Here is a 24,462-nt window from a genome sequence, read left to right as displayed (position 1 = left end):
TTTTCAGTCAGGCTCCCTTTTCCAGACACAATGGGTCTTCCTGGAGGTCTTGTTTCATTTTTATGTATTTTTGGGAGAAGATATAATGTTGGAGTCCTTGGTTTTTCCATTTTTAAAAATTCTAAATCTTGTTTTGTTATGGTGCAATTGTCAAGGGCAGTTTGGATTAATGTATTGTTTGAGAAATTTTTGAGTAGGGTTAAAAATGAGTTTTTCATAACAAGTGCCATCTTCCAATTGTTTTGTGATTTCTTCAAGGTACAGGTTTCTTGGCCACAGTACTACATTCCCCACTTTATCGGAGGGTTTTACCAGGATTTCATCCCATTCAGCTATTTCCTGCAATGCAGTTCTCTCTCTACTAACATGTATGGCGTTGTCACTAGCAACAACATTGGCCCTCATTCCGAGTTGTTCGCTCGCAAGGCGATTTTAGCAGAGTTGCTCACGCTAAGCCGCCGACTGGGAGTGAATCTTAGCATCTTAAAATTGCGAACGAAGTATTCGCAATATTGCGATTACACACCTCATAGCAGTTTCTGAGTAGCTTCAGACTTACTCGGCATCTGCGATCAGTTCAGTGCTTGTCGTTCCTGGTTTGACGTCACAAACACTCCCAGCGTTCGCCCAGACACTCCCCCGTTTCTCCGGCCACTCCTGCGTTTTTTCCGGAAACGGTAGCGTTTTTTCCCACACGCCCATAAAACGGCCTGTTTCCGCCCAGTAACACCCATTTCCTGTCAATCACATTACGATCACCAGACCGATGAAAAAGCCGTGAGCAAAATTCCTAAGTGCATAGCAAATTTACTTGGCGCAGTCGCAGTGCGGACATTGCGCATGCGCATTAAGCGGAAAATCGCTGCGATGCGAAGATTTTTAACGAGCGAACAACTCGGAATGAGGGCCGTTGTGCTGTTACCTTGAATTTGCAAATAAATGCGCTGTACCCATAACATTGCTCAGTAACAGAATATCCTACATGTTCCATTAACCCAGTATTGTCAATAACTGACCAGCGGCAGCTGCAAATGAATACTGCGCTTTGTTTAGCAACATAATAGATACAAATCAGCAATCCAACATATACTTTCCAGTTCTCAAGTACAAACCAGCAATACATAAGTGAAGTGAACTGTGCAATAGAATATCGATACATTGTATGAATACACAGCACAAGTGTATCTAGGAAAGTATTAATGTAGCAACACTGTCTCCATACTTACTACTGCTAGAACAGGCTGTCACAATATTTAAACAGCTCTGTATGAAAAGCATAGCAGTAGAGTATCACTGGAAATTGAATATTAGCAACCGCACATGAATTATTGATTTATCATATATGCAATACAAAGGCTGCAAGATAACCATGTGATACATCCCTCCAGCACTGCTTATCCTTATTGAGTGGGTATTAACCCATGGTTTCTCTAACTAAAATCAATGACACATAATGTGAAGTGAATGTGTAGAATTCAACAAAAGAATTAAAATTTGCATATTGTATGAATAAAAACATACACTGTATTTGCAGGAGCAATTTATTGTGATAAATGACCTTTCATGTTATATTTCTATAACACCATACAAGAGCTTAATAGAATCAGGGGTCTGGCCACCCAATTAATTTCAGACTCTCAGTATCTCCAATATTACACCTTGTGGGAGTTATTAGTGGAAGTACCGCTTTTTAAATCTATTCACATTTATTCTAATTCCTTTCACTTATTTGTCTGTATGTGTCTAAGTTTTTAACCTTTATGTTTTGCTGTGTAATCCCCAGATAAATGGGGCGTTTTAGAAGGCATAAGCATTAAAAGCTAAGTTTTATATAGTTAATATGGTTTAAATGATATTTTGTGCGCCCAACTAAGCAACCACTTTTGGTTCTCCCTTTTTTCAGCTAGCAACTGTCCCCAGAGTGATGGGAAATGGGGGTATGTCATGCACACATGTCCCTTGTGGTAGGTGTCCATGCCCATTTTTCGGTGCTCACGTCAAAGATGCACAGAGTACTTGGAAAAGGATAAAACTACTTGCACCACTGTTCCTGTCAAACTCTGTGGTCTGGTGATAACAGGTTTATCTTGGGGGGTTAGGGAGAAGAGAGGGGGAGAGACTAGGACAAGACTCCTATTAAAGAGCTACATGTTAAGAGGTTGAGAAAGCATTTAAAGTCAGCCTCCCTCCTACCCCTACAGTATACGGTTGAGAAAGCAACAGAAGTCATCAATGCTTCGACAATGACATAACAGGTGACATTTGCCCTTTAACAAGCGCATAAGGGGAGAGCTCAAGTAAAACGATTCTAGAATTACCGTCGGGTTCTTGCGCTCCCTGGAAAATACATTAAGCAGGGCGGACAGGACGATGTTGACCACAACAAACACTAGGAAAATGATGCAGGTGAAGATGAGGAGAGAGCCCAAGACTGGGTCCAGGTTGAAGACCTGCAGAATAATGCACATAAATTCACTCTCCATATTACTTTCCATTAAGCACATTGTTCACATATTGTATCTCTTACATGTCTCTTACCTCGTCATAATTAAAAATGCCAATTAGAAGGCTGATAATAGTCACAATAGAGTCAGAGATCGTTCTGTAATTGGATATAGTCCAACCAAAGAGTAAGTTGCACTGAAATAAAAAAAAAAAAAAAAAAAAGTAAAACTAGATTAGCACAGTGGTTCTCAAACTCTGTCCCCAGGACCCCACACAGCTCACGTTTTCCAGGTCACCAAGCAGGTGCACAGGTGTATTCATTACTCACTGGCCCATTTTAAAACATCCACAGGTGGAGCTAATTATTTCACTTGTGTTTCTGTGAGGAGATCCGGAAAACATGAACTGTTTGGGGTCCTGAGGACCGCGTTTGAGAACCTGCGGATTAGCAGAATTATAAATTGCTCCCCCCCCCCTGAAAAAAAATGTTTTGTATGTGTATATAATATGTACACCAATCAGCCATAAAATTAAATCAACTGTCTTATGTTATGTATTATCTCTTAATGCTGCCAAAACAGCTCTGACCTTTCAAGACATGGACTCCACAAGACATTTGAAGGTGTCCTGTGGTGTCTGGCTCCAAGACATTAGCAGCATATCCTTAAGTCCTGGCTCAGAGATCTGGAAAATCTTGGAGCACAAGTCAACACCTTAAGGCCCATACACACGGTGAGATTCAGCTATGCCCGATTCTCACTATGCGTCAGGAGCTAGGTCGGCATCGCAAGCACATAATGAGTGTGCTTGCGATACGGACTATGTGCGATTTTGGCTGTCATCTCTTCTATAGAGATAGACTGTGCAGGCAAGTCAATTTTGACTATCTAGTCTTGCGATGCCGACCGTGCATCGGCCTCACATCGGGATTGCAAGGTGACTTTCACATTGCGATCTGCACTAACTTTTCTTACGATTTTGACTAGTCAAAATCGTAAGAAAATATCTCACCGTGTGTACACACCATTAAACTCTTTTCATGCTCCTCAATCCATTCCTAAATAATGTTTGCAGTGTGGCAGGGCACATTATCCTGCTGCAAGAGGCCGTTGCCATGTAAGTGTGTACTTGGTCTGCAACAATGTTCAGGTAGGGGATACATCCACATGATTGGCAGGACCCAAGGTTTCCCAGCAGAACATTGGTCAGAGCATCAAACTGCCAGCTTGCCTTGTTTCCATAGTACCATCTCTTCTCCAGGGAAGCAATGCACACAATCCTGCTGTCCACATGATGCAAAAAAAGTGATATCAGACCAGGCCACCTTCCGATGCCCCATGATCCAGTTCTGACACTCGTGCCCATGCCCATTGTGGACAGGGGTCAGAATGGTTTCCGCAGCCATATACGTAGCAATCTGCGATGCACTGTGAGTTCTGACACTTTTCTTTCATAGCCCAGAAAATATTCATCAATTTGTGCTACAGTAGCGTTTTTGTGGTATAGGACCTGATGGGCTATCCGCCACTCCATGCATCGGTGAGTCATGGGTGCCTATGACCCTGTTGCCAATTCACCGGTTGTACTTCTCTGGATGGCTTTTGTTCGGCACTAACCATGGCATAACAGGAGCTGGTTGGAAACTTTTGGCCTGGGGGGGCAAATGCAAAAAAAGTGGCCCCGGCTTTTTTACCATCACATGTCAACGGCAAACTGGATGTGACAAAAGACTACAGGCATGGTTTACCTGATTACCCACTCCATTCCATCGTATTACCCTTGCATAACTTTCTGATTGCCCTCTCCACTGTCCCCTGCATAGCTCTCTGATAGCACCTTTCAAGCTCTCTCTCTCTATATCTCCCTGCCAGTTGCTTCAATATAACACTAAGCCCCTCACAGCTCACTCAATGGACTTCTTCACTGCCCCTAACAGTACCCACTGTCCACCTCAGAACACTCACCGACTCCCTCACAGCACTCAGTCCCTTTAATTTCCCACCTCACATACCCCCTCTTCACAGCACCCTCCTGTCCACCTCACAGCACCCCCCAGCCCCTTTAGTAACCACCTCACAGCACCACCTCGGCCCATCCAACGTCCACCTCACAGTACCCCCCCCCCCCCCCCACTAGCACCTTGTATGAAAATTTTGGAGTGTCCCCTTCCAACTATATCCATAATCAATACTTGTATGTTTATTTTTAATATGAAAAAATACACTTTGGCCCCCATAGAAAAAATAATACACACATTAGTCTCCCCAGTGCTCCACAGATGACTGAGCTGACCCGCCAGTAGCAAAATCCGTGGGTGGCATAGGTCTAGCGTCTGGCAGGGTGAGAGAGTCTTTGTGGACAGGCCTGGTGGGTGACAGGGTGAGTGTGCAGGGACAAGTCCGGTGGGCGATAGGGTGAGAGTCTGGGGGGGGGGGGGGGGGGGGATGTGAGATACAGGGTGAGACATTCTATGAGGTAGGTCTGGGCAGAGGACCCCTTCCCCCACTTTAAATGTCTACTTCTCTAAGTACTCCGCCACTCCAATGCACTCTCCCCTACCCATTCCTTCATATTAACCTACCCAGCCTGCCGTGGCGATGTGTCACAATCGTACATGCGCACCAGATGAGACTGTTGCCGGAGGTCAAGGTGGTGCTGCTATCCGGATGCTCTGATTGTACAGATCGCGGTCGGGAAGCTCCGCATCATGCTTGCCTGCCTCCCGCAGCCAGCCATGCACATGCGACTGTGCCAGGGCTATAGGAAAGATTCCCGGGCCACGGTAATGCAAGGCTGCGTGGCCTAATCATGGAGGTGAAAATGCTTTTGGATGGTCCATATCAGCATAAAAAGTGTAGGAAACACTTTGTGTCGCAAAGTGGTGCCAACCTCAGCCAGGGTCGCAATCAGAGCAATCGCTCACTCTTCTCCTTCCAGCCAGAGGAGACTTCTGCACTCAGCGGCAGGAGCAGTGGCACAGCAACATGTGCTGGGCTGGAGAAAGAGGCTACTGGCTAACATGTAAGGGGAGCATGGGGGCCCAGACCCCTCCAAGAAGCCCAGACCCCCGGTAGTTAGTACCCCCCTTTCCCCCCACATCCCCTCTTGGCGGCACTGGCTGTGGACGCCCCAGATACCAAAAACTGTACTGGCCTGCCACTGCCGGGAACACCCAACATGACCTGCCCTTGTGGAGATGCTCTGACCCAGTTGGCCCTTGTCAAAGTTGCTGGCAGAGTTGCACATGGCCTGTCGGCTCACTCACGCCCGGCTGCACGGTGTATTGAGGCTTGATGTAAAAGGCATATCTGTATTTATGTTAATGCAGCTACATCTGCAGTGAATGATGCTAACATACTTTACAGTTTGTTCAAAGTCCTTCAGCATTAAACTGAAGCACATATGAAGCTGTCATTTTTTACTCACAGAGATGCCATAAGCCACCAGGAGGATGAGGATAGTGAGAAGGTAGCCACTAATTTCGTTCCAGGCCTTTTGCAGCGTCATAGTGATCAGGTGCATGTTCGGGTTTAAGTTGAGGAGGTTCCAGAGTTTCACAGTCATGAGAGAAACCAGAAACGCAATACTGTACCCATAGGCAGCGTCTACTGTAGCGGTCTCAGAGAAGCTTACGTATCTGCATGGAAGGAGATTCATTATTGCCCCAACCTAGCAGCAAGTCAAAATACAAGTTACTGTTTCATAATATTCAGATTTAAGTATGTGGGGTTTTCTAAACTGTTTTCTTTGCAATATAAACGGAAGGAGTGATGTCATGCAAGTGGGTGTTCCTGGACCACATTCACCCTGACCTAATATGCGGCTTTTTTCTGCAAAAGCGGCAGATAAGATATGAATGGATATCTGTCTTCTCACCGTGAAGGGTCACTTTGGTAACGACTTATGTCCCGGCTGCGAAGAATTATCCTTTTAATGTACAAAGCAGTGTTGGAACAGCTAATTGCAATAATGCTTAGATCAAGGATGTTCCTTGTCTGACGAAAGTAGGAGCATTTCTGTTCCTTTAGGCGCATTCCCTGTTGAATAAAACAAAATCACACCTTAGGTGTACACTGAGCATCCCACTCATTGGGTATTTTAGTTATGCAAACCTACATTTACTAGGCAAACATTTTAAACTGGACTGGTCATCTGTGCATATTTTTATAATTTGATAGATAGATATATAGGTTGGGTACGAAATCCGGCAGTCGGGAACCCAACAGTCAGATGACAGACACATCCTGGTAAGTATTTTTTTACCCTATCCCTAACCCAACCCTCCCGCAGCCTAACCCCAATACTTAACTCCGAGACATGTTGGGGTTCTGACCATCAAGATCCTGCTGTCGGTCGACTGACTGCCAGTATTTTGACCATATGTATGTCTGTATGTACTGTGTGTGATATATATATATATATATATATATATATATATATATATATATATATATATATATATATATATATATATATATATATATATATATACACTGCTCAAAAAAATAAAGGGAACACTAAAATAATGAAATATTCTTATTAAATACTTTGTTCTTTACATAGTTGAATGTGCTGACAACAAAATCACACAAAAATTATCAATGGAAATCAAATTTATTAACCCATGGAGGTCTGGATTTGGAGTCACACTCAAAATTAAAGTGGAAAAACACACTACAGGCTGATTCAACTTTGATGTAATGTCCTTAAAACAAGTCAAAATGAGGCTCAGTAGTGTGTGTGGCCTCCACGTGCCTGTATGACCTCCCTACAACGCCTGGACATGCTCCTGATGAGGTGGCGGATGGTCTCCTGAGGGATCTCCTCCCAGACCTGGACTAAAGCATCCGCCAACTCCTGGACAGTCTGTGGTGCAACGTGGCGATGGTGGATGCAGCGAGACATGATGTCCCAGATGTGCTCAGTTGGATTCAGGTCTGGGGAACCGGCGGTCCAGTCCATAGCATCAATGCCTTCGTCTTGCAGGAACTGCTGACACACTGCAGCCACATGAGGTCTAGCATTGTCTTGCATTAGGAGGAACCCAGGGCCAACCGCACCAGCATATGGTCTCACAAGGGGTCTGAGGATCTCATCTCGGTACCTAAAGGCAGTCAGGCTACCTCTGGTGAGCACATGGAGGGCTGTGCGGCCCCCCAAAGAAATGCCACCCCACACCATTACTGACCCACTGCCAAACCGGTCATGCTGGAGAATGTTGCAGGCAGCAGAACGTTCTCCTTGGCATCTCCAGACTCTGTCACATGTGCTCAGTGAGAACCTGCTTTCATCTGTGAAGAGCACAGGGCGCCAGTGGCGAATTTGCCAATCTTGGTGTTCTCTGGCAAATGCCAAACGTCCTGCACGGTGTTGGGCTGTAAGCACAACCCCCACCTGTGGACGTCGTGCCCTCATATCACCCTCATGGAGTCTGTTTCTGATCGTTTGAGTAGACACATGCACATTTGTGGCTTGCTGGAGGTCATTTTGCAGGGCTCCAGCAGTGCTCCTCCTGTTCCTCCTTGAACAAAGGCGGAGGTAGCGGTCCTGCTGCTGGGTTGTTGCCCTCCTACGGCCTCCTCCACGTCTCCTGATGTACTGGCCTGTCTCCTGGTAGCGCCTCCATGCTCTGGACACTACGCTGACAGACACAGCAAACCTTCTTGCCACAGCTCGCATTGATGTGCCATCCTGGATGAGCTGCACTACCTGAGCCACTTGTGTGAGTTGTAGACTCCGTCTCATGCTACCACTAGAGTGAAAGCACCGCCAGCTTTCAAAAGTGACCAAAACATCAGCCAGAAAGCATAGGAGCTGAGAAGTGGTCTGTGGTCACCACCTGCAGAACAACTCCTTTATTGGGGGGTGTCTTGCTAATTGCCTATAATTTCCACCTATTGTCTATACCATTTGCACAACAGCATGTGAAATTGATTGTCAATCAGAGTTGCTTCCTAAGTGGACAGTTTGAGTTCACAGAAGTGTGATTGACTTGGAGTTACATTGTGTTGTTTAAGTGTTCCCTTTATTTTTTTGAGCAGTGTGTGTGTGTGTATATATATATATATATATATATATATATATATATATATATATATATATTATATATACACACACACACACACACACACACACACACACACACACATATGTACATACATACATATACACACACACACACACACACTGCTCAAAAAAATAAAGGGAGCACATAAACAACACAATGTAACTCCAAGTCAATCACACTTCTGTGAAATCAAACTGTCCACTTAGGAAGCAACACTGATTGACAATCAATTTCACATGCGGTTGTGCAAATGGTATAGACAATAGGTGAAAATTATAGGCAATTAGCAAGACACCCCCAATAAAGGAGTTGTTCTGCAGGTGGTGACCACAGACCACTTCTCAGCTCCTATGCTTTCTGGCTGATGTTTTGGTCACTTTTGAAAGCTGGCGGTGCTTTCACTCTAGTGGTAGCATGAGACGGAGTCTACAACCCACACAAGTGGCTCAGGTAGTGCAGCTCATCCAGGATGGCACATCAATGCGAGCTGTGGCAAGAAGGTTTGCTGTGTCTGTCAGCGTAGTGTCCAGAGCATGGAGGCACTACCAGGAGACAGGCCAGTACATCAGGAGACGTGGAGGAGGCCGTAGGAGGGCAACAACCCAGCAGCAGGACCGCTACCTCCGCCTTTGTTCAAGGAGGAACAGGAGGAGCACTGCTGGAGCCCTGCAAAATGACCTCCAGCAAGCCACAAATGTGCATGTGTCTACTCAAACGATCAGAAACAGACTCCATGAGGGTGGTATGAGGGCCCGACGTCCACAGGTGGGGGTTGTGCTTACAGCCCAACACCATGCAGGACGTTTGGCATTTGCCAGAGAACACCAAGATTGGCAAATTCGCCACTGGCGCCCTGTGCTCTTCACAGATGAAAGCAGGTTCTCACTGAGCACATGCGACAGTCTGGAGACGCCAAGGAGAACGTTCTGCTGCCTGCAACATCCTCCAGCATGACCGGTTTGACAGTGAGTCAGTAATGGTGTGGGGTGGCATTTCTTTGGGGGGCCGCACAACCCTCCATGTGCTCGCCAGAGGTAGCCTGACTGCCATTAGGTACCGAGATGAGATCCTCAGACCCCTTGTGAGACCATATGCTGGTGCGGTTGGCTCTGGGTTCATCCTAATGCTAGACCTCATGTGGCTGGAGTGTGTCAGCAGTTCCTGCAAGACGAAGGCATTGATGCTATGGACTGGCCCGCCCGTTCCCCAGACCTGAATCCAATTGAGCACATCCGGGACATCATGTCTCGCTCCATCCACCAACGCCACGTTGCACCACAGACTGTCCAGGAGTTGGTGGATGCTTTAGTCCAGGTCTGGGAGGAGATCCCTCAGGAGACCATCCGCCACCTCATCAGGAGCATGCCCAGGCGTTGTAGGGAGGTCATACAGGCACGTGGAGGCCACACACACACTACTGAGCCTCATTTTGACTTGTTTTAAGGACATTACATCAAAGTTGGATCAGCCTGTAGTGTGTTTTTCCACTTTTATAATCCAAATCCAGACCTCCACGGGTTAATACATTTGATTTCCATTGATAATTTGTGTGATTTTGTTGTCAGCACATTCAGCTATGTAAAGAACAAAGTATTTAATAAGAATATTTAATTCATTCAGATCTAGGATGTGTTATTTTAGTGTTCCCTTTATTTTTTTTGAGCAGTGTATATATATATATATATATATATATATATATATATATATATATATTAGTGATGAGCGAGGTTCGGTTTTACTCGGTTTTACTCGGTTCTCAAAACGGCATCTTATTGGCTATCCAAAACACGTGACATCCGTGAGCCAATAAGATGCCGTTTTGAGAACCGAGTAAAACCGAGTAAAACCGAATCCGCTCATCACTAATTATATATATATATATTATATATATATATATATATATATATATATATTTTGAGATAAAAATGCACAATCTTTATTTGAAGCATATGCTCACATACATCTAAGTTTATAATTTTCACCATGAATGACAACAGTCACTTAGCCGTTCTGTAGCGATGTTACGGCTTGCTTCTAGGCCAGCTCTGATCCCGGCGGGTGACGTCACAGCGTCCGCGTCCTTGGCCATGCCCAATGCGTTTCGTCCAATAAGGACTTCGTCAGGCGGTATGGTTTACTTCCATAGATGATCCTATACTGTATATACCCACTTCGGGCAGTCCTTTCACTCAACTGATTGTTATCACTTAATTAGAGATACTCATTTCAAACTTGTTTCATTTAGAAAACAAAATAGGATTATAATTACCTACCGGTAAATCCTTTTCTCTTACGTCCTAGAGGATACTGGGGTTCACATTAGTACCATGGGGATGTACCAAAGCTCCCAAACCGGGTGGGAGAATGCTGAGGTGGCCAAAGAATCAAACTTGTAGAACTTAGCAGACGTATTCGAACCCGACCAAGTAGCTGCTCGGCAGAGCTGTAAAGCCGAGACACCCCAGGAAGAACCCACTGACCTGGTAGAGTGCGCCTCTACAGATCTTGGAACCGTCAAAACCTGCCGTAGAGTAAGCATGCTGGATAGTAAGCCTGATCCAGTGAGCAATAGACTGCTTTGAAGCAGGACACCCAATTTTATTGGGATCATAGAGAACAAACAGCGAGTCCGACATTCTGTGACGAGCTGTCCGCTTCACATAAATCTTCAAAGCCCTCACAACATCTAAGGACTTTGAGGTAGAAGAGGTGTCGGTAACCGCCGGAACCACAATAGGTTGGTTGATATAAAACCCAGACACCACCTTTGGAAGAAATTGCTGACGAGTTCTGAGTACACAACAAAAAGATTAGAGTAGTCCACAAGCGCTATTGTAAATCCTTCTGAATAATTCCAATAAGGGTAGGAATAGACACCATTCAGAGACCTTTAAGTCCTTAGCGGAGCCATATGCAGGCTCAAAAGAGTATAAAGAAATGGAGGAGGTTATCATCACTAGAGTTATGAAGAACAAAAGGGAAATAAGGAATAAAAAGCAGAAAAAATAAGATTTTAAACCTACCGGTAAATCTTTTTCTCCTAGTCCGTAGAGGATGCTGGGGACTCCGTAAAGGACCATGGGGAATAGACGGGCTCCGCAGGAGACATGGGCACTATAAAGAAACTTTAGAATGGGTGTGCACTGGCTCCTCCCTCTATGCCCCTCCTCCAGACCTCAGTTAGAGAAACTGTGCCCAGAGGAGACGGACAGTACGAGGAAAGATTTTGTTAATCCAAGGGCAAGATTCACACCAGCCCAAACCATCCACACCGTGTAACCTGGAATATACGAACCAGTCAACAGTATGAAACAGACCAGCATCAGTCAAAGACTGAACAAACCTGTAACATAACCCTTATGCAAGCAATAACTATATACAAGTCTTGCAGAATGTTGTCCGCACTGGGACGGGCGCCCAGCATCCTCTACGGACTAGGAGAAAAAGATTTACCGGTAGGTTTAAAATCTTATTTTCTCTTACGTCCTAGAGGATGCTGGGGACTCCGTAAGGACCATGGGGATTATACCAAAGCTCCAAAACGGGCGGGAGAGTGCGGATGACTCTGCAGCACCGATTGAGCAAACATGGAGGTCCTCATCAGCCAGGGTATCAAACTTGTAGAATTTAGCAAAAGTGTTTGAACCCGACCAAGTCGCCGCTTGGCAAAGCTGTAATGCCGAGACGCCTCGGGCAGCCGCCCAAGAAGAGCCCACCTTCCTAGTGGAATGGGCCTTTACCGAATTAGGTAACGGCAATCCAGCCGTAGAATGAGCCTGCTGAATCGTGTTACAGATCCAGCGAGCAATAGTCTGCTTAGAAGCAGGAGCGCCAACCTTGCTGGCTGCATACAGGACAAACAGAGCCTCTGTTTTCCTAACCCTAGCTGTTCTGGCTACATAAATTTTCAAAGCCCTGACCACATCAAGGGACTCGGAATCCACCAGGTCCCTTGTAGCCACAGGCACCACAATAGGTTGGTTCATATGAAAAAAGGAAACCACCTTAGGCAAAAATTGAGGACGAGTCCGCAACTCAGCTCTATCCTCATGGAAAATCAGATAGGGGCTTTTGTGAGACAAAGCCGCCAACTCAGACACTCGCCTTGCAGATGCCAAGGCCAACAACATAACCACTTTCCAAGTGAGATACTTTAATTCCACGGTTTGAAGAGGCTCAAACCAGTGAGACTTAAGGAACTGTAACACCACGTTAAGGTCCCATGGTGCCACTGGGGGCATAAAAGGAGGCTGGATATGCAGCACTCCCTTCACAAAAGTCTGGACTTCTGGGAGAGAAGCCAATTCCATCTGAAAGAAAATGGACAGGGCCGAAATCTGTACCTTAATGGAGCCTAATTTTAGGCCCAAATTTACTCCAGTCTGTAGGAAGTGGAGAAAACGGCCCAGATGGAATTCTTCCGGAGGAGCATTCTTGGTCTCACACTAAGACACATACTACCTCCAGCTACGGTGATAATGTTTCGCTGTCACCTCCTTCCTAGCCTTTATCAGAGTAGGAATGACCTCATCCGGAATGCCCTTTCCAGCTAGGATCCGGCGTTCAACCGCCATGCCGTCAAACGCAGCCGCGGTAAGTCTTGGAATAGACAGGGCCCCTGTTGCAACAGGTCCTCTCTGAGAGGAAGAGGCCACGGATCTTCTGTGAGCATTTCCTGCAGATCCGGATACCAGGCCCTTCGAGGCCAATCTGGAACAATGAGAATTGTCTGTACTCTTTTTCGTCTGATGATTCTCAATATTTTTGAGATGAGAGGAAGAGGAGGGAACGCATAGACCGACTGAAACACCCACTGTGTCACCAGGGCGTCCACAGCTACCGCCTGAGGGTCCCTTGACCTTGCACAATACCTCGGAAGCTTCTTGTTGAGGCGTGACGCCATCATGTCTATTTGAGGCAGTCCCCACTGACTTGCAATCTCTGTAAAGACTTCTTGATGAAGTCCCCACTCTCCTGGATGGAGATCGTGTCTGCTGAGGAAGTCTGCTTCCCAGTTGTCCACTCCCGGATTGAAGACTGCTGTCAGAGCGCTTACATGATTTTCCGCCCAGCGAAGAATTCTGGTGGCTTCTGCCATTGCCACTCTGCTCTTTGTTCCGCCTTGGCGGTTTACATGAGCCACTGCTGTGATGTTGTCTGACTGAATCAGAACCGGTAGGTCGCGAAGAACATTCTCCGCTTGACGCAGGCCGTTGTATATGGCCCTCAATTCCAGTACGTGGATGTGTAGACAAGCATCCTGGCTTGACCACAGTCCCTGGAAGTTTCTTCCCTGTGTGATTGCTCCCCATCCTCGGAGGCTCGCGACGTGGTCACCAGAACCCAGTCTTGAATGGCGAACTTGCGACCCTCTAGAAGGTGAGCACTCTGCAGCCACCACAAGAGATACCCTGGCCCTGGGGGACAGGCTGATCATCCGATGAATATGTAGATGTGACCCGGACCACTTGTCCAGAAGGTCCCACTGAAAAGTCCTCGCATGGAACCTGCCGTAGGGAATGGACTCGTAAGACGCCACCATCTTTCCCAGAACTCGAGTGCATTGATGGACCGACACCCTTTTTGGTCCCTGACCAAGTTCTGGAGTTCCTGGGCCTTTTCCCATGGGATAAAAATTTTGTTCCGTGTCCAGAGTCATGCCTAAGAAAGGCAATCGGGTCGTTGGAACCAACTGTGACTTTGGTAGATTGAGAATCCAGCCGTGCTGCTGCAACACCCTCAGGGAGAGTGATACGCTGTTCAGCAACTGTTCTCTCGATCTCGCTTTTATCAGAAGATCATCCAAGTACGGGATAATTGTGACTCCCTGCTTGCGCAGGAGCACCATCATTTCCGCCATTACCTTGGTGAAAATCCTCGGGGCCGTGGAAAGCCCAAACGGCAACGTCTGAAATTGGTAATGACAATCCTGTACAGCAAATCTCAGGAATGCCTGATGAGGAGGATATATGGGGACACCATATAAACCCCCCCCCCCCTTCCCCAGGCTGGCGATGACCGCTCTGAGCGATTCCATCTTGAATTTGAACCTTTTCAAGTATAGGTTTAAGGATTTTAAATTCAGAATGGGTCTGACCGAACCGTCCGGTTTCGGGACCACAAACAGGGTTGAGTAGTACCCAGTCCCCTGTTGAAGCAGGGGAACTTTGACCACCACTTGTTGAAGACACAGGTTTTGAATTGCATTTAAAACTACTGGGGAAGCAGCTGGTAGGGCCGATTTGAAAAACCGGCGAGGAGGCACCTCTTCGAATTCCAGCTTGTAACCCTGGGAAACAATGTCTATTGCCCAGGGATCCACCTGTGATTGAACCCAGACGTGGCTGAATAGTCAAAGATGTGCCCCCACTGGGGCGGACTCCCTCAGCGGAGCCCCAGCGTCATGGGGTGGATTTTGTAGAAGCCGGGGAGGACTTCTGCTCCTGGCAACTAGCTGTAGTTGGCAGCTTTTTCCCTCTGCCCTTACCTCTGGCGAGAAAGGAAGATCCCCGTACTCTTTTGGATTTATGCGACCGAAAGGACTGCATATGATAATGTGGCGTTTTCTTTGGCTGTGAGGAAACATAAGGTAAAAAAGTGGATTTACCTGCAGTAGCTGTGGAAACCAGGTCCGTGAGACCTTCCCCAAATAAGTCCTCACCCTTGTAAGGCAAAACCTCCATATGCCTCTTTGAGTCGGCATCACCCGTCCATTGGCGGGTCCACAGGGCTCGCCTAGCACAAAATCGCCATGGCGTTGGCTCTGGAACCCAGTAGGCCAACGTCTCTCTGAGCATCTCCCATAGGGTGGTATTCATGTGACTGCCGGTCAGCTGACAGACAGTCACATGACCTCCTCCATGAGCCCGACGGCTCACTATCCCGATGGTCGGCACGCAGACCAACAGGGACTATTTCCACTCGTGGGTGTCCACGACACCCATAGAGTAGGAATAGAACCCGTGGCGACCGCAGGTCGCCACCGAGCCCGTAGCGAGCACGCAAGGGGCTTGCTGCACTCGCCCCTCCCCACCGGGATCCCGGCGTCGGTATGCTGCCGGGATCCCGGCGTCGGTAAGGTGACCGCCGGTACTACACCCCTCTCATATATAGGACAGCATCCTTAATATGACCCAAGGTCAATAAAATGGTATCCTTATCCAGTATATCAATGTCAGCAGACAAGGTATCTGTCCACGCTGCTACAGCGCTACAAACCCAAGCCGACGCTATCGCCGGTCTGAGTAATCTACCAGTATGTGTGTATATCGACTTCAAGGTAGTCTCCTGCCTGCGATCAGCCGGATCCTTGAGGGTTGCGGTATCTTGAGACGGCAGCTCCACCTTTTTGGATAAGCACGTCAACGCTTTGTCCACCCTGGGGGAGGATTCCCACCGTATCCTGTCCTTAGCCGGGAAAGGATACGCCATAAGAATCCTTTTGGGAATCTGCAGTTTCTTGTCTGGAGTTTCCCAAGCCCTTTCAAACAACTCATTTAGCTCATGTGAAGGGGGGAAAGTAACCTCAGGTTACTTTTCTTTAAACATGTAGACCCTCGTGTCAGGTACAGAGGGGTCATCTGTGATATGCAACACATTTTATTGCAATAATCATATAATGAATACTTTTCGCCAATTTTGGCTGCAACCTCGCATCATCGTAGCCGACACTGGAGTCAGAATCTGTGTCGGTATCAGTGTCTACTACTTGGGATAGTGGGCGCTTCTGAGCCCCAGAAGGGCCCGGTGACATAGTGAAAGGCAGGGATTGACTCCCTGTACTTTCCCTGGACTCCGCTTTGTCCAACCTTGTGTGTAATAAATTCACATTTGCATTTAAAACATACCACATGTCCACCCAATCAGGTGTCGGCGTTGCCGACGGAGACACCACACTCATTTGCTCCACCTCCTCCGTAGAAGAGCCTTCCGCTTCAGACATGCCGACACACACGTACCGGCACCCCACACACTCAGAGAAATCTCTAATCTAGAGACAGGTCCCCAACAAGGCCCTTTGAAGAGACAGAGAGAGAGTATGCCAGCACACACCCAGCGCCAATGACCCTGGAAACACAATTCCCAGATATATATAGCGCTTTATATACTGACTGCGCCAAAATGATGTGCCCCCCCCCCCCCCTCCTTTAAAGCTCTCTGTCACCGTGTTCAGCAGGGGAGAGTCCGGGGAGCCAGCTTCTCAGCAGCGTGCTGTGGAGAAAATGGCGCTGGTTAGTGCTGTGGGATCAAGCTCCGCCCCCTCAGCGGCAGGCTTCGGTCCCGCTCAAAATACAAAACACCTGGTGGGGGATTGTATATAATAATGCCACAGCTTAATATACAATTATTTATGCCAGCCAAGAGGATTATTGCTGCCCAGGGCACCCCCCCTGCGCCCTGTACCCATCCGTGCCTGTATCGTGTGTGTGTGTGGGAGCAATGGCGCGCAGCGTTACCGCTGCACGCTATCTCAGTGAAGATCCGAAGTCTTCTGCCGCCTGTGAAGTCTTCTTTCTTCGTATACTCACCCGGCTTATTCCGGCTCTGCAAGGAGGACGGCGGCGCGGCTCTGGGACGAACGGCTAGGGTGAGACCTGCGTTCCGATCCCTCTGGAGCTAATGGTGTCCAGTAGCCTAAGAAGCAGAGCCTATCACTGAAGTAGGTCTGCTTCTCTCTCCTCAGTCCCACGACGCAGGGAGCCTGTTGCCAGCAGGACTCCATGAAAATAAAAAACCTAACAAAATTATTTTTTACAGAGAAACTCAGGAGAGCTCCCCTGAAAGCACCCAGTCTCCTCTGGGCACAGGATCTAACTGAGGTCTGGAAGAGGGGCATAGAGGGAGGAGCCAGTGCACACCCATTCTAAAGTTTCTTTATAGTGCCCATGTCTCCTGCGGAGCCCGTCTATTCCCCATGGTCCTTACGGAGTCCCCAGCATCCTCTAGGACGTAAGAGAACATGTAATAGGGACAGAAATGATAAAAATGCGGAGGTAACAGACCCTATGAATCAGGATGATCAGAATAATATGGATACACGTCAGGAAGGTTTACCTAGGAGATCTCCCCGGAGACATAATAGAAAAACAATTGGGAGAACCCTAGAAAAGGAAACTTTAGGAATAACTATACAGATAGGTATATGGGACCAGCAGCAGGAAATAGTAATATGGAGGAAAGGATGTATGGAAGGAATAGAATGTACTTTGGAAGGGGAACAGATGGGAACAACTATAGAGGGAGACAGGAAACGATAACGGATTTTGGGAGGAATCCACGTAGAAATAGGGAAGATGAGAATGCCAAATAGGGAATGGAGATATGGTACCAATGCTGGGAATCAGGTGGATTCCCTAAGATCACAAGACCCATCCTCTTCTTTTTTTAGAGAGGGGCGTTTACAAACCCCCGAGAAGAAGGTAAGGGTTAAGAAACGAGGTAGTCGAGGAGGGAAGAAAAGACTCCTTAATAAAAGAAGAAGAGTAGGGAAAGAGCCCGATGGTATCAATAAAAAAGGGATGGAGGAGAGCCAGAATAGGGAGGACGAAGTAGTTCGGGAAGAGACCCGTGAAAATAAGATGGGGACCACTAAAATTTATAATTTAAGCAGTTATGAACTGACTGTACACGAGAAATCCATCCTTGAAAAAGGATTAAAGTTCGCCCCAGTAAATAGGTGCGAAAAATTTGAGGTCCATGGTGACGTTGAGAAATTTGTTAGAAGACTCACGTTAAAGAGATTCTTCAGTGAAACTCTGAATGGAGGTGATTTGGATAATGAGAGTACAGGACCAAAATTTTAAAGAAACTCTACCTTCTACCCCAGACATAAAAAGGGTAGTTTTATTGAGTCGTTTGAAAAGTCAGTTAAGGCAGATTTAGAAGGGGTAAAATTTAAACCTAATAGAAGAGTAAATCTCACAAAGGAAGAAAGGAAGGCGGTTACAACACTGAAAAATAATAAAGAGATAGTGGTCAAACCCGCCCACAAAGGGGGGGAGTATCATTATGAATCTGGAAGATTATAACAAAGAGGTTATGAGAAAACTGATGGATGGTACCACCTATCAGAAATTAAGGGGAAACCCGAGCAATAGCATTAATAAGAAACTGGAAGTATTTCTGGGATTGTATCTTGCAAAGGGAACAATTACTGAGGGTGAGTATAAGTTTATGGTCATAGATAACCTATCCATACCGGTACTTTACATCTTGCCCAAGATACATAAAAATAGGGAAGCACCCCCAGGCCGCCCCATTGTGGCAAGAACGAATTCGGGCCTGTCTAATCTGTCTTGCTATATAGATCATATCCTACAACCCATAGTGAAGACCACTAGGTCCTATTTGAAGGATACAATAGCAACGATTAATAAACTTATGATGTTAGAATGGAAACCGGGATTTTTACTCGTTACTGCGGACGTTACGTCCTTATATACGGTTATCAACCATCAAATGGGTTTAAATGCTATGGCCTATTTTTTGGATAGAGAAGGAATATCAGTGGAAAAAAGTAACTTTGTCTTGAAGGGAACGTCGTTGATCCTGCATAACAATTTTACCTTCAGTTAACGGGAACCGCGATGGGCACCAGACTGGCACGCAGTTATGCTAACTTATTTATGGCACATTGGGAGGATCAGCAGGTATGGAGTGGCCATGAGCCTGGTGCCAGTCTGGTGTCATGGAATCGCTATATAGACTATATACTCTTTATATGGAGTGGTGATCATCATTCATTGGATGAATTTTGTGAACATCTTAATAGGAATCAGTTTAATATACACTTGACATTTGATATCAGTGAAGTGGAGGTGAACTTCCTGGATCTACGGATCTATGTTGAAGATGATAAGATTAAAACCAGTAATTACACCAAACTGACTGACTGTAACTCATTTATCGACTATACAAGTAATCATCATCAAAATTGGTTGAAGAGTATTCCAGTCAGTCAGTTTCAAAGGATTAGGAGAAACTGTTCCGATATAGAAGTATATTGGAAACAGGCACATACATTACGGGAACAATTTGAGGCAAAGGGGTATGATCATGGCATTTTTCAATCAGCCATGGAGGTTACTGGTGGATATGTTCGTTTGGATTTGCTGACCAAGACACGAGTTGTGGACATTCCTTTTATAACAGCATATAATAGTGAACATAAACGGGTTGAACGAATAATAAGACGCCATTGGTCAATTTTAGAGAAGGAACCCTGCCTTAAAGAATATGTGGCTAAAAATCCAAGATTTGTGTATAGAAGGGCTAAAAACCTTTAAGAGAGTGTAGTAAGAAGTGTGGTAACGGCTCCAAGAATGCCTACCAGAAATGTATCCAAAGGTTTTTTTAGGTGCGGTTTCTGCATTATGTGCAGGAAATGTAAAACCAAGGAGAGTAAAATCACCCAATATAGATCTACACAGATGAAAAAGACCTATAATATAAAGGATTTTATAACGTGTAATACTAAGAATTGCATATATTTGCTAGAATGTTCCTGCGGGTCGCAATATGTGGGGAGGACTACTCGAATGTTAAAAACAAGAATGGCAGAGCATGTTCGCAACATTAGAAAGGGACTAGAGACCCACAATGTCTCCCTCCATTTTAGTAAGGTTCATAATTGCAGTACTGAGCATTTGGTACATTTCTGTGGAATAATAACAGTGGTTCCCAATTGGAGGACAAATGATGGGGAAATACAGTTGGCTAAAACAGAAATGAGAACCATTTAGGAGCTTGGAACTTTGGACCCTAGGGTACTTAATATGGAGTTTGAAATGAAATGGTTCCTATGAGAAAATAGGTGGGGTGAACTGATGAAGGTACAAGATGTGACAAGAGCCATCTTATATATCCAGCTAAATTTTATATTGATACTAATGGCATCTCCGTGGGTCCTTGGTATATTATTAGGAGATATATAGTGTTTGATTTTAGGTACTGTATTAGGGAAAAGGGGGAAAGTATTTTGAGGTTGGTGCCTTATAAGTTGTGTTTTTTCTCACTCTATATTCTATATCCGAATCCATGTATGGTGTGAGCACCGAGAATTAAAAACGCTGATGCGTTCCAACATCACTTCCTGTTTGCGTTCCACAAAACAGGAAATACGTCACCGCTACTTCCGATTGAGGTCGCGTTGGTCGTAGCCTACATTGTTGATATTAGGAGCCATGGCAACGCTATACAAGTCCGCAGGAACAATAAACCATGGTGAACCAGGATGCATCACGAGCTGGATGACCAGAAGTCACTGGCCGTACGGGGGCCAGGACTATAGAAAAATCATGAGCATATGGAAGGACTTTATGATGTACTTTATATTCTGACATTCCAGTACAGGAAATGGGATCAACCAATTTGTGTATAAAATTTAATTTATTGATGAAATTTGGATAGATTTTAATATTTATGCACACTAAGGAGGAGGATATCTACGACTATGTATACACTAAGGAGGAGGATATCTACGTATATGTATACACTAATGAGGAGGAAATCTACGTATATATGTATTTGGCTGCTTAAGATGTATGGGTGAGAAATCTGTTTAACGAGGTTTGGAGCTCAAGGATTCTGATTGGTTTAGGAGGTTTTTGTAATGGGTCAGTGGGTATAAAAGCCGACTGGGTTTATTCTGTGATATGCCCTGAGGAAGGATTTAATATCCGAAATGCGTTGGTGTTTTTAAGCCCCGGTTTTGTAAGGTTTGTTCCATTTTCTTAACCCCCATTAAGGAACGTGATTTGGATAAGATTTGAATTCTTTGTATGCAAAGAATCTAATATCATTCCCTATCGGTTTCCTAGGGGGGTATGACAGGACAAACCCAAGGCCATTTTTATTGGGGCTATTTTTTAGCTTGTTCTTAATTTTTTATTATTTTGTAATATAAGATATATCTTATGCTCTGTCTGGAATAAACTTTTTATGTCTTTAATGAACCGTTGACATTCTGTCCACATCATTTGTGATAATAACTGCTGTGGTGGATGACGTTGGGACCTTTGAAGAAGGTCTGAGACGTGATACAGAGAAAGAAACCTTTCAAGGCATATAGGTTACTTACCTAAGGTGAGCATCTCCGCTGAGGGAGAGGGTGATATCTGAAAGTTGGTGTAGGAAGTGATATATGAAGATTGAAAGAAACCTTTTGATGTATATCCCCCATTACAAGGAGGTCAGTTTACAGGTGCGAATTTAAGGGAAGAAAATAACTGATCGAACACTGAATGGTGTCTATTCCTACCCTTATTGGAATTATTCAGAAGGATTTACAATAGCACTTGTGGACTACTCTGTTTTTGTAGTGTATGTTAACTGAGGAGTGGTGGTCCTGAGAGTATAGTACAAAGCTGCTATTGAGACGCAAGTTGCACTTCTAATTTTTTCCTTTGAGTTCTGAGTACAGCTCTATCCTCATGAAAAATCAAATAAGGGCTCTTGTGAGAAAATGCCCCCAGTTCCGATACCCGTCTGGCTGAAGCTAGGACCAACAGTGTGACAGTCTTCCACATAAGAAACTTTACGTCAACCTCCTGTAAGAGCTCAAACCATTCCGATTGGAGGAACTGTAACACCACGTTGAGATCCCAAGGTGCCGTGGGAGGCACAAAGGGTGGATGGATGTGCAGAACACCCTTCAAGAACGTCTGAACCTCAGGGAGGGAAGCCAATTGTTTCTGGAAGAAAATGGACAAGGCCGAAACCTGGACCTTTATGGAGCTCAGGCGCAGGCCTATATCCACACCTGACTGCAGAAAAAGCAGAAAACATCCCAGTTGAAATTCCACTGCAGGAAATTTTTTGTTCTCACACCAAGAGACGTATTTTTTCCAAATACGGTGGTTATGCTTAGACGTTACCCCTTTTCTGGCTTGGATCGAAGTCGGAATAACCTTATCTGGGATTCCTTTCCAGGCTAGAATTTGATGCTCAACTTCCATGCCGTCAAACGTAGCCATGGTAACCCTGTTGTAGGAGATCCTCTCGAAGAGCCAGAGGCCACGGATCTTCCAGGAGCATGTCCAGCAGATCCACGTACCAAGCCCTTCTTGGCCAGTCCGGAGTAAAGAGAATTGCTTGATCCTTTTCCCTTTTATTCTTTTGAGAATTTTCGGGATCAATGGAAGTCGTGGAAACACGTACACCATCCGGTAAACCCATGGAGTCACCAAAGCGTCCACCGCCACCGCTTGTGGGTCTCTCAACCTGGAAAAATACAGCTTGAGCTTCTTGTTGAGACGAGAGGCCATCATGTTGATTTGTGGAATTCCCCACGGACGGGTCAAGCACACGAACACCTCCGGGTGAAGGCCCCACTCTCCTGGGTGGAGGTCATGTCTGCTGAGGAAGTCTGCTTCCCAGTTGTCTACTCCCAGAATGAAGATTGCTGACAACGCCACTGCGTGTCTTTCTGCCCAGAGGAAAATTCTTGTCACCTCTGACATTGCTGCTCTGCTTTTCGTTCCGCCTTGTCGGTTTATGTACATCACTGCCGTCACATTGTCTGACTGAACTTGAAAGGCTCGATCTTGAAGGAGATGGGATGCCTGTGGAAGGGCATTGTATATGGCCCTTAGTTCCAGAATGTTGATTGGAAGAATGGTTTCCTGACTTGACCATTTTCCTTGGAACTGTTCCCCTTGGGTGACTGCTCCCCAACCTCTGAGGCTTGCATCTATGATTAGCAGAATCCAATTTTGAATCCCAAACCTTCGGCCCTTGGTCAGGTGAGAAATCTAAAGCCACCACAGAAGAGAAATCCTGGCTTTTGGCGACAGACATATTGTCAGGATTCTGATTTAGTATGTCCCCAGAGGGGGCACTAGTGGGTCAGTGTAGGAGTGATAGAGGAAACTGGGAAACGGACAAAAAGTTCCGCGCATGTGCGCTTGATATTTATTATCACACAGGGATAACCGATGACAGGAACAATGAATAATAACTTAATCCGATAAATGAATATTTCAAAAGTCACTGGTAACAAATAAGCAATGAAGATGAACTTGAAACTTGATATAAATGATAAGACAATAATGAAATCAGATGCAGCAAACAAAACTCTGGTATATAACGAATAGCCATCAAAGCACACAGTCTCTGTAGAAGCATACGTCTTTAAGCCAAGCAAGGCCCTAGCAGGAGACAGTCCTAACACAGCAAGATGTTAAGTGCTAAAGGCAATGCACAGTGTGGAATGCTGGTAATTAGGTGAAGAGGCTGAGAACACACCTGAGGAAAGTCTCTACTGCAGATTGGTGTAGCAGACTGTGGCTAGAGTTTGTAGCAAACTGGAACAATGAAGACTGGAGACTGGAACACAGGAACTTGCACACTGAATGTGACTCGCAGGAGAGCTGGAGTGGTTGCTGCTACTTGTAGTTCCACAGGAACACTGGAACAGGGAAACAACTTGGAGATGCCAGAAATAGGAGATTGCTGGAAACAAAGAATTGAAGACTGGAACGGAACTGGAACCTGTAGTTCCACAGGTCCAATACACAGGGGTATCTCTGCAGACAGAGGACTGCAAACAGGAGACGCCTGTTCACAGAATGTGACGTGCAAGAGAGCTGGAACCTGGAACGGAACTGGAACTGCTGGGACCTGTAGTTCCACAGGTCCAATACACAGGGGTATCTCTGCAGACAGAGGACTGCAAACAGGAGACGCCTGTTCACAGAATGTGACGTGCAAGAGAGCTGGAACCTGGAACTGGAACGGAACTGGAACTGCTGGGACCTGTAGTTCCACAGGTCCAATACACAGGGGTATCTCTGCAGACAGAGGACTGCAAACAGGAGACGCCTGTTCACAGAATGTGACGTGTTGTCCAAGGCTGGAACCTGGAACTGCTTGGACCTGTAGTTCCACAGGTCCAATACACAGGGGTATCTCTGCAGACAGAGGACTGCAAACAGGAGACGCCTGTTCACAGA

General features: G+C 45.8%; 1 protein-coding gene across 2 annotated transcripts in view; it reads right to left on the bottom strand.

Annotated features, from left to right (window-relative positions):
- Positions 1–24,462, bottom strand: part of LOC134969490 (polycystin-1-like protein 3) — a 258,914-nt gene that overhangs the window by 26,747 nt on the left and 207,705 nt on the right. For both annotated transcript variants that reach the window (XM_063945475.1, XM_063945476.1), the window contains 4 exons: positions 6,322–6,482; positions 5,872–6,082; positions 2,539–2,640; positions 2,319–2,450 (listed from right to left, as the gene is read on the bottom strand). In XM_063945475.1, coding sequence (XP_063801545.1) covers positions 2,319–2,450; positions 2,539–2,640; positions 5,872–6,082; positions 6,322–6,482 — 606 coding nt within the window. The remainder of the gene's footprint in view (positions 1–2,318; positions 2,451–2,538; positions 2,641–5,871; positions 6,083–6,321; positions 6,483–24,462) is intronic.

The sequence above is a fragment of the Pseudophryne corroboree genome, chromosome 11 (genome assembly GCF_028390025.1).
Source record: "Pseudophryne corroboree isolate aPseCor3 chromosome 11, aPseCor3.hap2, whole genome shotgun sequence".
Taxonomy (NCBI): Eukaryota; Metazoa; Chordata; class Amphibia; order Anura; family Myobatrachidae; genus Pseudophryne; species Pseudophryne corroboree.
This window is presented reverse-complemented; position numbering and strand designations above follow the sequence as displayed.